This window comes from Terrapene carolina, unplaced genomic scaffold, assembly GCF_002925995.2.
Source record: "Terrapene carolina triunguis isolate 2854851 unplaced genomic scaffold, T_m_triunguis-2.0 Scaffold18, whole genome shotgun sequence".
Lineage (NCBI taxonomy): Eukaryota > Metazoa > Chordata > Testudines > Emydidae > Terrapene > Terrapene triunguis.
Genome location: NW_020664369.1, coordinates 5,222,653 through 5,240,506, shown reverse-complemented (window position 1 = coordinate 5,240,506; position 17,854 = coordinate 5,222,653). Strand labels below are relative to the sequence as shown.

The 17,854-nt window shown below is 42.3% G+C and overlaps 1 protein-coding gene across 1 annotated transcript in view; it reads right to left on the bottom strand.

Moving 5' to 3' along the window:
* Positions 1 to 1,859: 1,859 nt before the first annotated feature.
* The window catches only part of LOC113406586 (olfactomedin-4-like), a 29,128-nt gene continuing 13,133 nt past the window's right edge, over positions 1,860 to 17,854 (bottom strand). The window contains exons 3-5 of the mRNA XM_026652080.1: positions 16,583 to 16,795; positions 15,590 to 15,743; positions 1,860 to 3,733 (exon numbers count right to left, since the gene is read on the bottom strand). Coding sequence (XP_026507865.1) covers positions 2,931 to 3,733; positions 15,590 to 15,743; positions 16,583 to 16,795 — 1,170 coding nt within the window. The 3' untranslated portion in view covers positions 1,860 to 2,930. The remainder of the gene's footprint in view (positions 3,734 to 15,589; positions 15,744 to 16,582; positions 16,796 to 17,854) is intronic.

Sequence of the window (17,854 nt, the reverse complement as noted above, 5' to 3'; positions counted from 1 at the left end):
GACAAGGCTGACCTGGTTTAAACACCTAATTCCAGGAAAGGGTTCACAGCTGGAATCCCAAGTGGCATTAAATGGACTTGAGCCCAACCCTCTACTCAGCATTTGCTACTGGCTAGCTTAAGCAGCGTCCCACTCAGCTTCTGGGAATCTCATTCTTAGGTGCCTAAATCGCCGCATACATTTATGGCAGTGGTTCCCAAATGGGGGTTCGTGAACCCCTGGGAGTTCACAAAATGTTACAGGGGGTTCTCAGGAGAAAAAAATTCCCTAATGGCAGACAGAGCTGTCCATAGGGACCCTGGGCAGCACGGGTCAGCAGCCCGGGGACTTCCAAGAGCTAAGCAGATCAAAGCAAGCATGTCTATCACACTGAGGAGATTTAAATTTCAAGACTCCTTATATGAAATAGAAAGGGAGGTGGGTTTTTTTTGCTGTTTTTATAATTAAATAGGCTGCTAGAGTTGTTTTTAAATTATTATGAAGAACAAGTTTAAGCTTTGTTTGTTTGCCTGGACTGCTCAAGACCTCAATGCTTGTGTAGGAGGAACTCTTTGAGCTGGCTTCTTAAATATTTTCATGCTGTTTCACATCTGATACTCCTTGATGAAACATAGGAGCCAGAGGCGCCAGTACGGGTCGTCCTCGTGTTGCGCCCCCCTCCCACGGGTCCCTCCCCTTTTTTTCTGGCAGACCCTGTAGGGCACCCCACTTTTCTGGCAGTGCCGCCCCCCAGACCCCAGGATGGGGGGGGGGGGCTTTGCCCCCGCCCCCATTTTTTCTACTGGTGCCTCTGATAGGAGCCTTGTCTTATAACAGGCTTAATCAAAAGTGATACAAGCTACAAAAGTGGGATCTTGGAAGGGTGTTCCCGTTTTCATAATGTAATAAAAATATTGTAATGATAAATAATAATTAATAGTGTGTAATAAGCATGTCATAAAAACAAATTTTAAATTTCCAAGATCACTGCTTTTATAATTTATGCTGAGGTAAGGGAGAAAATCCCTGGAAATATTCATTTTTAGGAGGTGGTTCACGAGACTTGACATTTTAGTGAAAGGGATTCATGGGTTGCTAAAGTTTGGGAACCACTGATTTATGGGGAGCCTGTGTACCTGAGTCAGAGCAGAAGATTCCAGTAAGTGGCAGGGGACCTAGGTTCAGTGTTGCAACACCTAACTTTAAGTCCTGTTTGTGGATCTAGCCCCAAATTTCTCCTTAAAATGTGATGCCATATAGAGCTGCCATATAGAGCTGCCTGTGATTAGGGCAACCCTTGGGAATTATTGGTTCGCCAAAAAATGTGAAGCAAGAAATATTCTGCTATTAGCTTTTTTATTTTTAAACATCCTTTGGTAGGGCTATTGTGAATTCCTTATAGGCCCATGCTCATGGATCAGATTACTGTGCCAGTGCTAGCTGGCTTTCAAATTTATTTCACAGATTTTCAGGAAAAAGATGCAGATACCTGGTAAACGGCAGCACCTGACTTAAAGATGGGTCATCAGCCTCAGACCTCTCAAGTAACATCTCAACTTGGTGGAGAATGTTAATCTAACTGATGAACATATTTCAATGGGAGGAAATAAAGTCCTTCATCTAGTTACTGACAGATTGATTCACACCTTTGTGTTGTTCTAGGAACTATGGAGTATGATGATCTCTGTTTCCAATATTGTTTGGTCAAGCTGGCTTTTTGCTGCATCCCAAAAGTTTCCCAGCTGTCACATAATGACTTAAATAACTGTAGGGTTTGGATTTTTAGAACACTTTTTATTAAACAAAAATTAATCATTCACATCTACTGATCCAGATTATAAGAAAACAAAGATAGGGTTAATAAAACAAAACCAGCAAACATTCACTGCATTTTCATAATTGTACATGTCAGTATTTCTGACATGATTACAGTACAGATATTGATAAAAAATATTATGTGGCATTTTAAAAATAAAGATCATATGACTGATTTTGTCCTAACTTCAGTATTCTGTAACTGACAGATCATGTGCCAGATTCACCCTCCAATGTAAAATAATTGAAGCCAATGGAGTTATACTGGAAATGAATTTTGGCTCCTTGTTTTCGGAGTGTTTTTGAAAGATGCTAATGGAGGTCACAGTAAATTGCAGAATGCCAAATGGCTCAATGGAAGCATGTAGAGTGGCATAGTTTCTGCTCTACTGCAGCATATGGCATACACCAAGGGACTGCCAGAGACTATGAAAGTCAATGGAACTCTTTCCATTGTTTTCAGTGGGCTATGGCTCATGCTCCCAGGACACAGTGCTAAGAAAATGCAACCATCCAAAAATGGGTAAGGTTTTTTTCCCAGGAGTGCAACTTTAGGAAAGTAGTCCATTGGAGCCCTGCCATCTAAAATACATTGATGGGTTGAAAGGAAGGCGCCATGGCAACCGTTTCCATAGCTTCATCTTAACCGATGGTCTGCTCTTTAAAGATCAAGTCTTAATTCTCCTCTAATTTTAATCTTTTAGTAATTATTTGAGGCTAGTGATTAATATATTTATGGCCTTCCATATTTTGAGCAATGATGACAAAACAGCAGTTCAGTTTCCATGTTTTATCCAAATACATACATTCCTCCAAATGCACATCAGTGTGTGAGCCTATTGCTATGCATGTTCTGTCCATCAATAAGTCATCTATTTATCTTTACAGCAGAGGCATTTCTAGTACACCTGTCACCATTGTATCTAAACACCAGTTAAAAAGCTAAGAATCCAATCTTGCAACTAGTTATTACCAGGCATAGAGGTTATTAGTGTAAGTAATCCCTTCAATGGGACAGCTCATGGTAATAAACCCTATGCCCAGTAGCTACTCTTGGTAGGATTAGGACATTAACATTGTCCACAGGGATACAAAATTGGACTTTCTATGATCTCTAGCTGTTATGTAAATTCATATCAGTGTAACGCAGGTTGAAAAATCAGATTGTATCTAACAAGGTAGCCATCATTGTAAACATACAGGATTTGGTCTGAGGGGTTATAGTTGATACTCTGAACTGTTTCTAACATTTTGTCCATAATTATACTAATTCTACCTTCCTGTTCAGTGTTGGTGTCATACATGTAAAATATTTCCTCTTTCCTAGTGTTGACAGGTCTTGTGGCATATAGAACACCACATATGATGAAAGCGTTGGAAACAGATGGCTTGTACTGCCTTGTTTTCCAAGTATGGAGCACATCAAGTGTGGTCTCATTGAGTTTGCTAATCACAATGTTACCCGTGGTTTCCTCAGTTGAATAAATTACCCATAATCCACTTTCATCCACAGCAAAGTCCATATCTTGCCACCCAACACCAGCATAAGAGAAACGGTTACTATAAGCAGCGTTGGGCAGAGTTTTCCTCAAAGCCAATGTGTTTGTGTTTAAATCGAGCTTGCCCATATCTCTTGTACTATATATATTATAATACATGAAATTATTGTAAACTGCAATGCCACTGCCTTCCCCGTATACAATTCTATTTTCTTTAGCGTTTTTGAATAGCAGCAAATCATCATAGGAATTATGAAGTCTGTAATATTCCAAGAGTCTCCCATCTGTGTTCAAAGGTGCAACCCAGTATAGGTCCTTCTGTGGCGTCCGAAGAGAGTAATCCCTACCCCAGGCACCATATTTGAAGGAAAATCCTCTCCAGTTCAGCTGTACAACATAGGGCTGGCTGATATTCACAATTCCACCATGACCACAACTACCTGTAAGCAAAAAGAAAATTCGGGCTTTTCAAATGGCATGATTAGGGGAGAGGATTTACAGTGTGTGCTTTATAAGAATCAGCTTAGTTGCAAGGACAGAAATACATTCATATCTTTGTCAACGACTTGCTTTGCACCATGTAAACAGCACATGGATTTCATTACTGTAGCTGTTCCAGTCTGACTGAGATACAGCGGTCAAAGGCCCATACCACTAGAACGGGGGTCATACTGAAAAAACAGCCAACAATCCAGCACCAAATTATAGGGACCTCTGTTTTCAGTCAGTACTCATTTGCAGTAAATACGTGATCAGCTTCTGTTTCAGATAAATGATCAGTTTATGATCAGATGGGTTGGGAAATCACATAGAAAATACAATTTCAGAAGCATTTTAGGTCATTTGCTCCTGCAGTGGAGCTTAGTTCTGAGAATATAGGAAACAAGAAAAAGGAACATCTTGTCTCATTGTACAACAGTGAGTTTTAGAAGTTGGAGGGAGAATTAGCAGCACTAGTTCTAGAGGCTCATTTCAGATTAGCATGCTGCTGTCAAAATCACCACTTTAAAACAATATTTCACAGTACCTTCCATCTGAAGCTCTCAAAGCAATTCAGACATTAATGAGCATAGCCTTACAACAGCTCTGTGAGCTGGAGTTAAATATCCCCAGTTTACATGTGAGGTAACTATAAAGTGACCTTACATAGTTTAAACAGGACAGTCCTGGTGTTTCTTATGATGTCCCAGGAGCTTCAGGATGACTAAAATATTCTGGTTTTTTTTTTTTTTTTATTTCATCAGCCAAAATGTTTGGGTTTTTTATAGTTACACAATGCTTGTTCAAGATGTATTGCTATGCTGAGTAGAATTTACACTGTTTACCGAGAACAAACAGCACAGTGGAATGAGCATTCAGTGGAATGAACAATGTCTGGAATGAAGAGAACGTGAATGAATGCTATCAAAGCTATTCCTTTGCTCAAAGCGACTGCTGGTGACACTTGTTCAATGTTTCACAATGAACGCAGAACACTACATCATTGGAACATAAGAACGGCCATATTGGGTCAGACCAAAGGTCCATCTAGCCCAGTATCCTGTGTTCTGACAGTGGCCAATGCCAGGTGCCCTAAAGGGAATGGACAGAACAGGCAATCATCAAGTGATCCATTCCCTATTGCCCATTCCCAGCTTCTGGCAAACAGAGGCTAAGGACACCATCCCTGCCCTGCTAATAGCCATTGATGGACCTATCCTTCATGAATGTATCTCGTTCTTTTTTGAACCTGTTATAGTCTTGGCCTTCACAACATCCTCTGGCAAGGAGTTCCACAGGTTGACTGTGCGTTGTGTGAAAAAATACTTCCTTTTGTTTGTTTTAAACCTGCTGCCTATTCATGTCATTTGGTGACCCCTAGTTCTTGCGTTATGAGGAGTAAATAATACTTCCTTCTTTACTTTCTCCACACCAGTCATGATTTTATAGACCTCTTATCATATCCCCCCTTAGTCGTCTTTTTTTCAAGCTGAAAAGTCCCAGTCTCTTATTAATCTCTCCTCATATGGCAGACGCTCCACACCCCTAATAATTTTTGTTGCCCTTTTCTGAACCTTTTCCAATTCCAATCTATCTTTTTTGAGATGGGGCGACCACATCTGTACGCAGTATTCAAGATGTGGACGTACCACGGATTTATATAGAGGCAATAGGATATTTTCTATCTTATTATCTATCCCTTTCTTAATGATTCCCAACATTCTGTTTACCTTTTTGACTGCCACTGCACATTGAGTGGATGTTTTCAGAGAACTATCCACAATGACTCCAAGATCTCTTTCTTGAGTGGTAACAGCTAATTTAGACCCCATCATTTTATATGTGTAGTTGGAATTATGTTTTCTAATGTGCATTACTTTGCATTTATCAACATTGAATTTCATCTGCCATTTTGTTGCCCAGTCACCCAGTTTTGAGAGATCTTCTGTAGCTCTTTGCAGTCTGCCTGGGACTTAACTATCATGAGTAGTTTTGTATCATCTGCAAATTTTTCCATCTCACTGTTAACCCCTTTTTCCAGATCATTTATGAATACGTTGAATAAAGGACTAGTCCCAGTACCGACCCCTGGGGGACACCACTATTTACTCTCTCCATTCTGAAAACTGACTATTTATTCCTACCCTTTGTTTTCTATCTTTTAACCAGTTACCAATCCATGAGAGGACCTTCCCTCTTATCCCATGACTGCTTACTTTGCTTCAGAGGCTTCGATGAGGGACCTTGTCGAAGGCTTCCTGAAAATCTAAATATACTATATCCACTGGATCCCCCTTGTCCACATGCTTGTTGACCCCCTCAAAGAATTCTAGTAGATTGGTGAGGCATGATTTCCCTTTACAAAAAACATGTTAACTCTTCCCCAACAAATTATGTTAATCTATGTGTCTGACAATTTTGGTCTTTACTATAGTTTCAATCAGTTTGCCCGGTACTGAAGTCAGGTTTACCAGCCTGTAATTGCTGGGGTCACCTCTGGAGCCCTTTTTAAAAATTGGCATCACATTAGCTATCCTCCAGTCATTCGGTACAGAAGCTGATTTAAAAATTGAAAAAATCCTCTACTCCAAAATACACATGTCCCTCTCTGAGTCAGAAGCTGGCCGTGGTGACACCAGCACACTTTAAAATAAAAGTGTCCTTTTGTCTGACTCTTTCCAGCCCTAAAAGATGTCACCATGTACATGTGCCAGGTTTCTTTTTCCTTTAAAAATATGGTAATCTGAGACACAGATGCTAAGTGACCTGCACAAGGTCACACAGCAAGTGAGTGGCAATGCCAAGACTAGAACAAACATTTCTTAACTAGGGTGCTTTCACCACTAGACAATGCTCCCTCCTTCTTAGAGGTGAAGGAAATTTTACCTGCCAAGACCTGAGTTTCATGTTTCTATTAATTGATCAATTCATGGCAACAGCTGATTACATAATAAACACCTAGATCAGTGCAGAGGTTGCACATGCTGTAGTGGGGGAGGGGTGTATCTTTGACACAAGTCACTTAAGAACATAAGAACGGCCGTACTGGGTCAGACCAAAGATCCATCTAGCCCAGTATCCTGTCCACCGACAGTGGCCAATGCCAGGTGCCCCAGAGGGAGTGAACCTAACAGGTAATGATCAAGTGATCTCTCTCCTGCCATCCATCTCCACCCTCTGACAAACAGAGTCTAGGGACACCATTCCTTACCCATCCTGGCTAATAGCCATTAATGGACTTAACCTCCATGAATTTATCCAGTTCTCTTTTAAACGCTGTTATAGTCCTAGCCTTCACAACCTCCTCAGGGAAGGAGTTCCACAAGTTGACTGTGCGTTGTGTGAAGAAGAACTTCCTTTTATTTGTTTTAAACCTGCTGCCTATTAATTTCATGTGGTGACCCCTAGTTCTTGTATTATGGGAATAAGTAAATAACTTTTCCTTGTCTACTTTCTCCACATCACTCATGATATTTTATCTTTTCAGTGAATATCATTTGATGGCTGTTTGCAAGCCTATATGAAAAGAGTTGCTGGCCTTAATCTATTCCTAACAGAGAAGTAGCCACAGCACAAATAACACCATCACCCCCTTATTAGCACTGAGAACTGAGATAACACAAAGACAGAACTATGCTCTCATACCTAAAGCTGGTCCCCCTTAAGGAGGGTTGAACAGCACCCATGGAGCAGAATAGGGAAACGCATACTGCCACTGACAGACCCAGACGAGCAGGTTCCTTTGGCCAGAAACATCTTCTGAACAGTCCACAAAATACAAAGCAATATGCAGAGGGGGGAAAACCCCTTATGGCCGGTCTGAAGATGCTCTCTCTGGGAAATGATTGGAACACACCTGCCACTTGGAGAAAACTGGCGCTTACAAATGCAAAACATTTCTTCTTCAGAAATAGAGGGATCAAAGTCATCCCTGGCAGGGATGATTTATCGGCATCTAGATGGAGGGATGCATTGCCCTAGAGGCAGGACAGTGTCTTTCTGGCCTTTCAGTCTAACTATTGGTAACATCTGCAGAATCCAATATTAATGTGCATTTAACTGTAATTGTAACATTTGTGGCAGTCTATGAAATACGGTTTTGCAGTGAAACTCACCATGTCTCCCTTCCTTTTGTCTTTCCCCTTTCCTAAGCTCCACTGTCTCCTTTCTTCTGTTGTATAGCTTTTCCCACATCTCCCTAGCCCAGCCTGACCCCTGGTGTCAAAGCAGGTGGGGATCAGGAATTCACTCACTGCCCTCACTGTGGGGGGGTGGGAGGCAGATTTCATTTCTTCGTGGGGCTTCTATGGAGCCCTGCTGATGGAAGCTGCAGAGAGGCTGTGCTGAATTGCTGCCTCCCCTGGCCACCTGGGTCATGCCCCTTCTTAGTCAGCACCAGCCATCTGTGGGGCTTGGTTGGCCAGAGCAGAGGTTACAGCCATTCTGTGCCACTGTAACTTCCCCCCTGATCAATTTTCTGCTCTGAGGACACACTGCTAGAAGATGGTGTAGCCCTGGGTTTTGCTCCCTTGTTGAAAAAACTACCAAATAATGCTCCAATTACAGCAAATCAGCATTCTAGGCTCATATTCAGCAAAGCATTTAAACACGTGTTTAAGTGCTTTACTGACTGGGAATGGACCGCTGAGACCTGAGACCTCATTTCCAGATATAGCACACAATGCAGGCACTGTACGGCCAGGCAGGCTGTAGCTCTGCAAATGGCAATTAGCATGGCTAAGAACATGGCCTCAGTACTTGGCACACATACTGATGTTTGGAGGTGCTCATACCTCAGCTAATGCAGTGCAAGAAAGATAATGCAGATGATGATGCACAGTGGCTTGCAGCCTGCCAACTCATAAATCAATTTGAGCCATTTGCCTTATATCTCTATTGTGTATCGCTACCTCCGGCATTATGGTTTGTTCTTAACTGTCGACATATTGAATCTATTACTGAACTTAACTCACAGCAATCTTATTTCAAAATTAAATGGTTATTAAGTGCTTCTATAAATCTGTGATTTGTTCCAAATAATATTGCTGGTACTGAGGTACTACTAAACTCATATATATGCAACCTCAAATAATTTTTCATGTCATTAAACTGAACCCAATCCAGCTTTATTTTAATAATTCATGCACTGTTTCATAAATAAAAAACAAACGTGTGTTCAGCAGAGAGACCGTTTCTTACAAAAGAAATAATAAATTATTATTTCTTCCCTTAAAGAGATCTCTCTGCTGAACACTTGTTTGTTTCTTATTTATGAAACCATGTATGAATTATTAAAATAAAGTTAGGAGCATGTTTAGTTTAATGACATGAGAAATTGTGTGAAGTTCCATACAGTGGATGTTTGATTTTGATTTTTGAAAACTTTCCCAGAAAGTGTTTAAAAAAAACCCTCTGTGGTAGTCAGGGTGGGTTATCTGTCTTCTGCACAGGTTCAGAGGAACTCATTGTTGTTTATTTAATCTTAACTTGCCTTCCTGTCTGGATCTTGTGGAAAAAGATACACAAAAGAAACAAAATGTCATGTCATTTTGTAAATATTGGGCGGCACTTGAAATAAATCCATATGAATTATTCAGACTTTAGCATTTTAACTCCTTTTTTACTGTGTTAGACCTCTGATCATTGAAGTCCCAGGGCTAAAGCCGTGTCTTGTCTCTTTTTCAGAGGTGGGCTGCATGTTCACGTGGGGGAATAAGGTAGAGGGAGCTAAGAAAACACATATGCTTTATTCCCCCACACAGGCTACCCAGACTTTGGGTCAGGATGCGCAGGGGGAAGTGGCGCTGCATGTCTGCTTGCTACCCCACTTCTGTGGGGCAGAGGAGTGAGCATGGAGAGGCGGGAAGCCATGGCTCCATAGCCCCAGTGTGCCAGTCACCACAGCTAAGCTGGCAGGCTGGGGGTTGTGACTGCAGTGAATTGATATCCTTGTGCCCATAGTTCCCTCTAAGCTGCGTGGCCAGGCGGCCGCCCAGCAGTCTATCAAGTGCCGCGCACTTTAGGTGCCCTCTTCCCCCCACTGCTGCACTGCTCCTGCCCTATGCCTTGGAGTCCCTGGTCAGCTGCTCCCGGGAGCCTCCTGCTTGCTGTGCAGATCAGGAGGACAGGAGGGAGTGTGATGTCAGGGTGTCCCCCTCCCCTGCCCCACCATCTCTGCAGAGCGGGGGAGGGACACGACAGAGCTCAGAACTGGGACGGAGCTTGCTGGTGGCTGCTGCTGTGTCTGAACAAGCAGGCTTCAGACTGGTGAGTGCCGATCTACTTAAAGGGGCAGCATACTTAAAGGGGCAGCGTCTGTCACACACACACACACACTGTGTCTCTCTCACACACACACGCACACACTGTGTGTTTCTCTCTCTCTCACACACACACACACACACACACACACACACACACAGTCTTTCACACTCACCTCCCCAACACATACTTGTGTTGTTGTTGTTGCTGTTACTTCTTAATACTTCCTGCAATGCACATATAGTCTCTGTAATTTTATTCTTTCAACATGCTGTTATTTGAGTTTTTTGACTCATCTGTGCATTTCATAATTTTTATTTCTCTTACGCTTAAATTTAATGCTTTGTTTAATGAGTTCTAAAATGCCTAACCTGTCCTGGATGGAGTAATTATCCCTATGGTAACTTTTTAAAAATATATATTATATCTAAGTATTTTGTTTCTACTGGTAGCACACATCCACACATTACCTCGATAATTTGGTGCACATAACAAAATTCATTCCGCACATGGATGGAAAAAAGTAGAGGGAACATTGCCTGTGCCCCTTGAAGAACAAGGCAGAAAGGGAAAATGTGACTCCTTGCACCACAATTTTTCCTGTGTTGCTCCTGGGGCAGCCCGGCAATGTGCCACCTCTTCTAAAGGGCTGGGACACCATCCAACCCAGAAATAGTAAGCTCCCTGGGGAAAGGAACATATTACATTTTGGTCCTACTCCTGTGATCTGGCCCATGCAGGCAGATCCTTATACCCACATTGATTCCCATTGATATCAGGGGCACAGGGATCCACCCACCCAGATCAGATTTCTGGAGTGGGCCTGTGTTTGTACAAACACCATGGAAATATCCAGCTCTAAATAAACATATCCGTAACTAAGGCATTAACATTTCAAGTGATAACTGGTACCTTACCCCAAAAGACAACCAGACTATAGGCATTTATTTTCCTACATCCCAGCTTTACTTAGATGGGGGGGAGGGCATGAAATCAGTGTGACCCTCATACCAAGATGCCTGAGCTTCCATGGAGGCTAATTCCATGTTCCCACCCTCGTGAGAGCTGTTTGCCAATAACTTGAAGTCTGGTATATTAGTCCATGAAGGCACAATGGGGGGGGGGAAAACAGCTTTTCCTTTCCATTTGCCTGTTAGTGTCTCATTTGGCTCATGACTCTCCGCTGACTACCAGATAATTTTAGTCCAGTGTGACAAAAAGCCTGCTGCTGAGCCCTCACTGAACTCGTCTCTGTACTCCTGCCCTGATGCAATCAGTTGAAATCAACACAAAAGAGAGACAGTCATTCAGTTTGTCAAAGGGATGGGAAGAGGTTGGATAAGTTTCTGCTGATTTGGGGCAGTAAATAGTGACAGAGGTGCTGGAAACTGCTGCAGGCATGGTAAAAGTAATGAGTTTTTATTATCAACACATTTACTGAATCCCATCTCAGACTGGGCCATGCACTAGAAAACTGCAGTCAGAGAGCAGGCCAGATGGAGAGCAGTACTTACTTTCTGATAGGTTGCTTGAGAATAGGCCTGCTCTCACTACACAGCGTGTCAGTGAGCAGCACCTTGGGATGCAGTGTTTGAGGGGCTGTATTCCAAAGAGCAAGAGCAAGTAACTTTAATTAAACCCTCCTTAGACAAGTTAGGGATTTTTCAGGCTCTCCCAAGTCCACTTTACCCAACCAAAATACGAAGTAGGGGAGGGGGGAACAGATCTGAAAGCAGGACAAAGGATCAGTGTAATACAAATATTATAAATATAGTATGAGCCAAAAGCAGAGGAAGTGGTTTGACAGGAATCAAAGTTGTGGAGGAAATGTATGGAAATCTGTGTGTAACTGCTTAAAGGCGTGCTAGGGAGTTTTGATAGTCTAGTGTGTGCAACTATTCGCATCCTCCAAAGGGACCCATCCAGGAAATCCAACAAGCTCACTTATTCACCCCCTGTTCCCAAACAGCAACTTCTCCCTCCCACTTTCTCTCTGTTAAGGAAATGGACTATACTGTGTGCAATCAGTGTAGAAAGTTTTGAACAATATGACATGAAATGAAAGATTGCACCCACTGCAAAGAGAGTGCAATTTATCTGTTCCCCTTCCTTCCTTCCCTCCCCACCATGCACACTAACCCCCCAGTTCGAACTAAGATACGCAACTTCAGCTACGTAAATAACGTAGCTGAAGTCGAAGTACCTTAGTTCGAACTTAAAGGTACTTACCAAAGGTCCACATGCAGCAGGCAGGCTCCCCCGTCGACTCCACGTACTCCTCTCGCGGAGCAGGAGTACCGGCGTCGACGGCGAGCACTTCCGGGATCGATCCAGGATCGATTTATCGCATCTAGACAAGATGCGATAAATCAATCCCAGAAGATCGATTGCTTACCGCCGAACCCGGAGGCAAGTATAGACGTATCCAAAGTCAGGCTAAGCAGGCTTTGTGTGGTCAATTATACAGCAGGTTAGGGATCTGAATCTTTGTCTCTATCTAGGTATTTACACAGTAGTAGCTGAGCAGCTCCACTCCCTAACAGACAGGAAAATTCCCAGGCTCTCCACAGTTGCTATTCCAGTCTTGGGCTGGAGTAGGAACCATGGCACTGATATACTCCCCTTCAGCATGGTTTATTGTCATTGGATCTCCCCCTAATGGCACACCCAGAAGTCACAATCCCACCCTGCTCCCAAACTCCCATCAAACCTTGTTTTGACCTATTTGAAATTGGTGGCAAGTTACCTCTACTGTTCACAAGACATACAGAGTCCCTCCCTATGGCCTCTCCACAGCTTCACACCCCCCTCAAACAAGAGAACCACTGAGGTTTCATTGCAATAGGGGCCTTCTGAAGCCTCTGTGCCAATGGGGGAATTGAACCCAGAAACCATCCAAAAAGGTCCTCAACTGGTATAAACTGTCATAGTCCAACCAAAGTCAATGGAGCTATGGCAACTTATGCCAGCTGAGGAGCTGGCCTTCCATGTCATTCCCGGTGCTAAGAAAGCTGCTGTGCCCTCAGGGCCGGCTCCAGGGTTTTGGCTGCCCCAAGCAGCCAAAAAAAAAACCAAAAATCGCAATCGTGATCTGCGGTGGCAATTCGGCGGAAGGTCCTTCGCTCCGAGTGGGAGTGAGGGACCATCCACCGAATTGCTGCCGAATAGCTGGACCTGCCGCCCCTCTCCGGAGTGGCCGCCCCAAGCACCTGCTTGCCAAGCTGGTGCCTGGAGCCGGGCCTGTGTGCCCTGCAGGCATGCCACATTCAAGTCAACCAGAAAGAGGTCCACTAACCCTGAAATGAGCCCCTCCTCCTCTTACATACACCTGCTGAACACAGCACTATGGTTAAAGGTTTTAGCACTTTTTAACTGTAAGAAAGACTTGTCAGGCTTGAGAAGAAAGAGGCAGCCTCTCTCTACACACCATCACCCTCAATAAATCAATGAAATGCCCTTCAAATGCTTTTTAAATCCTACACTTTCCACTGAACAATTGGTAAGCCTTTCCTAAGGATTAGCAAAGGACTTTAGAGTGTATTTCCCTCCCCCTCCCCGCATCATCTGACCCAACAGAGAAAGTGCTGTTCATTTTTCCTATCAGAGACAAACTGCACTGGCTGCCTGCAGTGCTGGCAAGCCCTGAAGAGGCCACAGAGGGAAAACTTTTACTTCTACCAGTTCCTCTCTCCTGCTAATGGGAAGCTTGAAATAACTGACCTGAAGGTGGTAGGAGGCAAGTACCGGTAGGTAATACGTGAACTATCTGTACAGTGGAAAGTGCTCTGCTTTGTTCAAAGGTTTCTCCAAACTCTTTGTTATTAGTCTGGTTCACCTCTGATTTGCTAGCCAAATTGTTAGGTATAGGTGAAAAAGCAGTCTTCTTCCCCCATTGTATTATGAACATTGTAATACCTTCTGCTTTAGAATAATTTGGCAAAAAGAAGTCATAAAAATGCATACAAAGGGAGTAACACTGCTTGAAAAATCCTCTTGCCTACTCATTAGTGACTGGGAAGCTTTCCCTTAAGGAGAGCTATCAATTGCTACAGAATTTAAACTTTCTTTAAAAAAAAAAAAAAAAAGAGTGAAATCCTGGCTCCATTGAAGACAATGGCAAAACTCCCACTGAGTTCAATGGGACTAGGATTTCACCCTAAGATTCTAGCCTTTATGGCTCAGAATAAATTTCTGCATATTAATGAAAAATGTAAACTACGCAATTTTGTCTTCTTGAGTCTGCATACAAACAGCTCCATGCATCAGCTGCTTCTCAAATTTCCCAAGCAGCAGTAGAGTGACGTTGACAAGACACAAATCACTTTAACAGAAGTTAATCATGATCAGACTTAGTCAGAAAAAACATCTCTCTCAAAACTGGGTGACAGGGCAACAAAATGGCAGATGAAATTCAATAAATAAATAAATAAATAAATAAATAAATGGAGATATCCTATCTCCTAGAACTGGAAGGGACCTTGAAAGGTCATCGAGTCCAGCCCCCTGCCTTCACTAGCAGGACCAAGTACTGATTTTGCCCCAGATCCCTAAGTGCCCCCCTCAATGTTGATAAATACAAAGTAATGCACATTGGAAAACATAAATCCAACTATACGTATAAAATGATGGGGTCTAAATTAGCTGTTACCACTCAAGAAAGAGATCTTAAAGTCATTGTGGATATTTCTCTGAAAATATCCACTCAATGTGCAGTGGCAGTCAAAAAAGCAAACAGAATGTTGGGAATCAATAAGAAAGGGATAGATAATAAGACAGAAAATATCCTATTGCCTCTATATAAATCCATGGTACGTCCACATCTTGCATACTGCATACAGATGTGGTCACCCCATCTCAAAAAAGATAGATTGGAATTGGAAAAGGTTCAGAAAAGGGCAACAAAAATTATTAGGGGTGTGGAGCGTCTGCCATATGAGGAGAGATTAATAAGAGACTGGGACTTTTCAGTTTTGAAAAAAGACGACTAAGTGGGGATATGATACAGGTCTATAAAAGCATGACTGGTGTGGAGAAAGTAAATAAGGAAGTGTTTTTTGCTCCTTTTCATAACACAAGAACTAGGGGTCACCAAATGAAATTAATAGGCAGCAGGTTTAAAACAAACAAAAGGAAGCATTTTTTCACACAACACACAGTAAACCTGTGGAACTCCTTGCCAGAGGATGTTGTGAAGGCCACGACTATAACAGGGTTCAAAAAGGAACTAGATAAATTCATGGAGGATAGGTCCATCAATGGCTATTAGCCAGGATGGGCAGGGATGGAGAGATCACTTGATGATTACCTGTTCTGTTCATTCCCTTTGGAGTACCTGACATTGGCCACAGTTGGAAGACAGGATACTGGGGTATATGGACCTTTGGTCTGACCCAATATGGCCATTCTTATGTTCTTATATTATACCACAAAAAGAGAGTTTGGAAGAAGGGCAAAACGTTACTTTTCGACCTGTGCTTTATTGTCATTTCATTTAACTCAGTCTTCTTCCTACTTCTACCATCCTTTCTCATGTGATTTCTACACGGAATGCTTACCTGGTGGGAAATAGGAGGGTGGAGTGGTTTGATTTCTATCCTTTTCACATTCCTTCAATCGATTCTGCAGTGTCACAATTTCTCGACGGATTGCAAGGATATTGTTTTTGTCCAATGATTCCAGATCATTTACCATGACAGTCAGATTCCTAATCTGGAGAAATAAAAATTTAGCATGACTTTAAATTACAGTCAACTTTATTTCACAAATATTTTAGGCTGAATTTATCATTTCACAACAGGTGCTGCAGAACAAGTTTTAGGAAATGTTCCCAAGAATATGTTTTAGCATAAACATCAGGTCTCATGCGGATGTGTGTAACTACAAGAAAATGTTTGTGATTTTAGCTCTCAATCATATACCGTAATACTAAAGATCACCCCAAAATGTCCAATAAGGCTTACTTGGTTATTAACTGTTACCTATAAATGATTTCAGCCTTGCAGATATGTCTTGAAAATTTACCTGCCCAGATAAATAATCTACTCACACACTCATTTAATGTTGAAGAGGACAGTGAAGAAACTAATGATATTTTACTTACCATCAAAAACAATTATTCACTCCAGGTGAATGAGTGATAATTTTGAAAATTTGATTTATTGAATATTGGGAAGGTATGAGTCTTTTCCAGTTCTTGATTTTATATTAATCGGGTCACTACCCTAATATGTTAAATTTTTAATTATGTTTATTAGAGCACAGAAGCTTTCAGGCATAGGTGCCCATAAATTAATATTTATTATAATAATTTAGACAGCATATTTATTTAATATACCAGCATCCAAGAACTTTAACTTTGTCACACAAACGATAAAAATTGCCATTTTTTGCTATATATGAAGAAATATGCTTAAGGCCAAGATTTGCTTTAATTTACACTGATTTAAATCCAGAGTAACTCCACTGACAATAGTAGAGACATTCCAAATTTCACTGGTGTAACAGAGAACTGAATGTTTCTGAATGGCAGAATAACCCTCATACTCTACCTCCACGTATAGTTGTTCAACAATCACATTGCTTCCAACAAGTGTGGATTTCAGCTGAGTGACCAGTCTCTGCATTTCATTGATTTCCAGTTTCAGTAACTGAAAGTCCAACTCAGTGTAAGAAACACTGGTTGACTCCATATGTTCCACCTTGATGGTTAGGTTTCGGATTTTCTGTTCATATATTTGAATTGCTTTGGTATATTGGCTAACCTAAAAAAAAACAAGCACATTTTCAAGTTCAGTTGAACAAATATAACAGGCATGTTTGACATCTTTATTACACGCATTTATATATAAATTTGTCAAATTCTGCCTTCATTTACCCCTGTGCATTACTGAGGGCAGAATTTCATTCATAATCTTCACTTTTTTATTCCTCACTGTAACGAGCAACCACACTGTGAGCAACCCCTTATGGCCAGAGGTCACCCTGCAGCACCTGCGTGTTTCCCCCTCAAGGGCCCCTTATGAAGACTCCACACTCTTTTTCTGGTGTCAAAATACCCCTCGTTGGACCTAAGTTTATTCACAAAACAAACTCAAAATAAAACTCAGAGTCCCAAATTAAAGTCCAACAAGCAAACGTTTCTCTTCCTGCTCCCAAGCCTCCCTGCTTGGAGAACTTTGGCTGTCTTTCCCCTGCTCTCTCAGGGTCTTCCCTGCCTTAGCAGGCTATTGCCAGCACTTCCTAGCTGGAATCTTAGGCTACATCTATACTGACCTGTGGTTCGGACTACAGGGAGCACCAAAGAACTGCTCTGTAACTCCCCTGTGTGGATGCCGGGGGTGTGAACTAAAAGGTTCCTTCTTCCCATTAATGTAGTCCTGTTTGAAGAGGATTACATGAAGGCAAACTAGGAACCTTATGGGTTGCACCTGCAGCATCTACACGAGTGAGTTACAGTTCATCATCCTGGTGCGCATTGCTATTCACATCCCGGGGTCCAAACTCGGCCAATTCATTAGCCTTTTGTCATCACGTTTACATCATTTTAGTTTACACAAGTGTGTAAACAGACCAGGGCCGGCTCCAGGCACCAGCTTAAGAAGCAGGTGCTTGGGGCGGCCAAGGGAGAGGGGCGGCACGTGCGGCAATTTGGGGGCGGCAGGTCCCTCACTCCCTCTAGGAGCGAAGGACCTGCCGCCGGGGGGCGCGGGTTTTTTTTTTTTTTTTTTTGCTTGGGGCGGCAGAAATGCTGGAGCCGGCCCTGAAACCGACAATACTGTACATAGAAACAACCTATCTAAATACATACAACACAAGCTAAA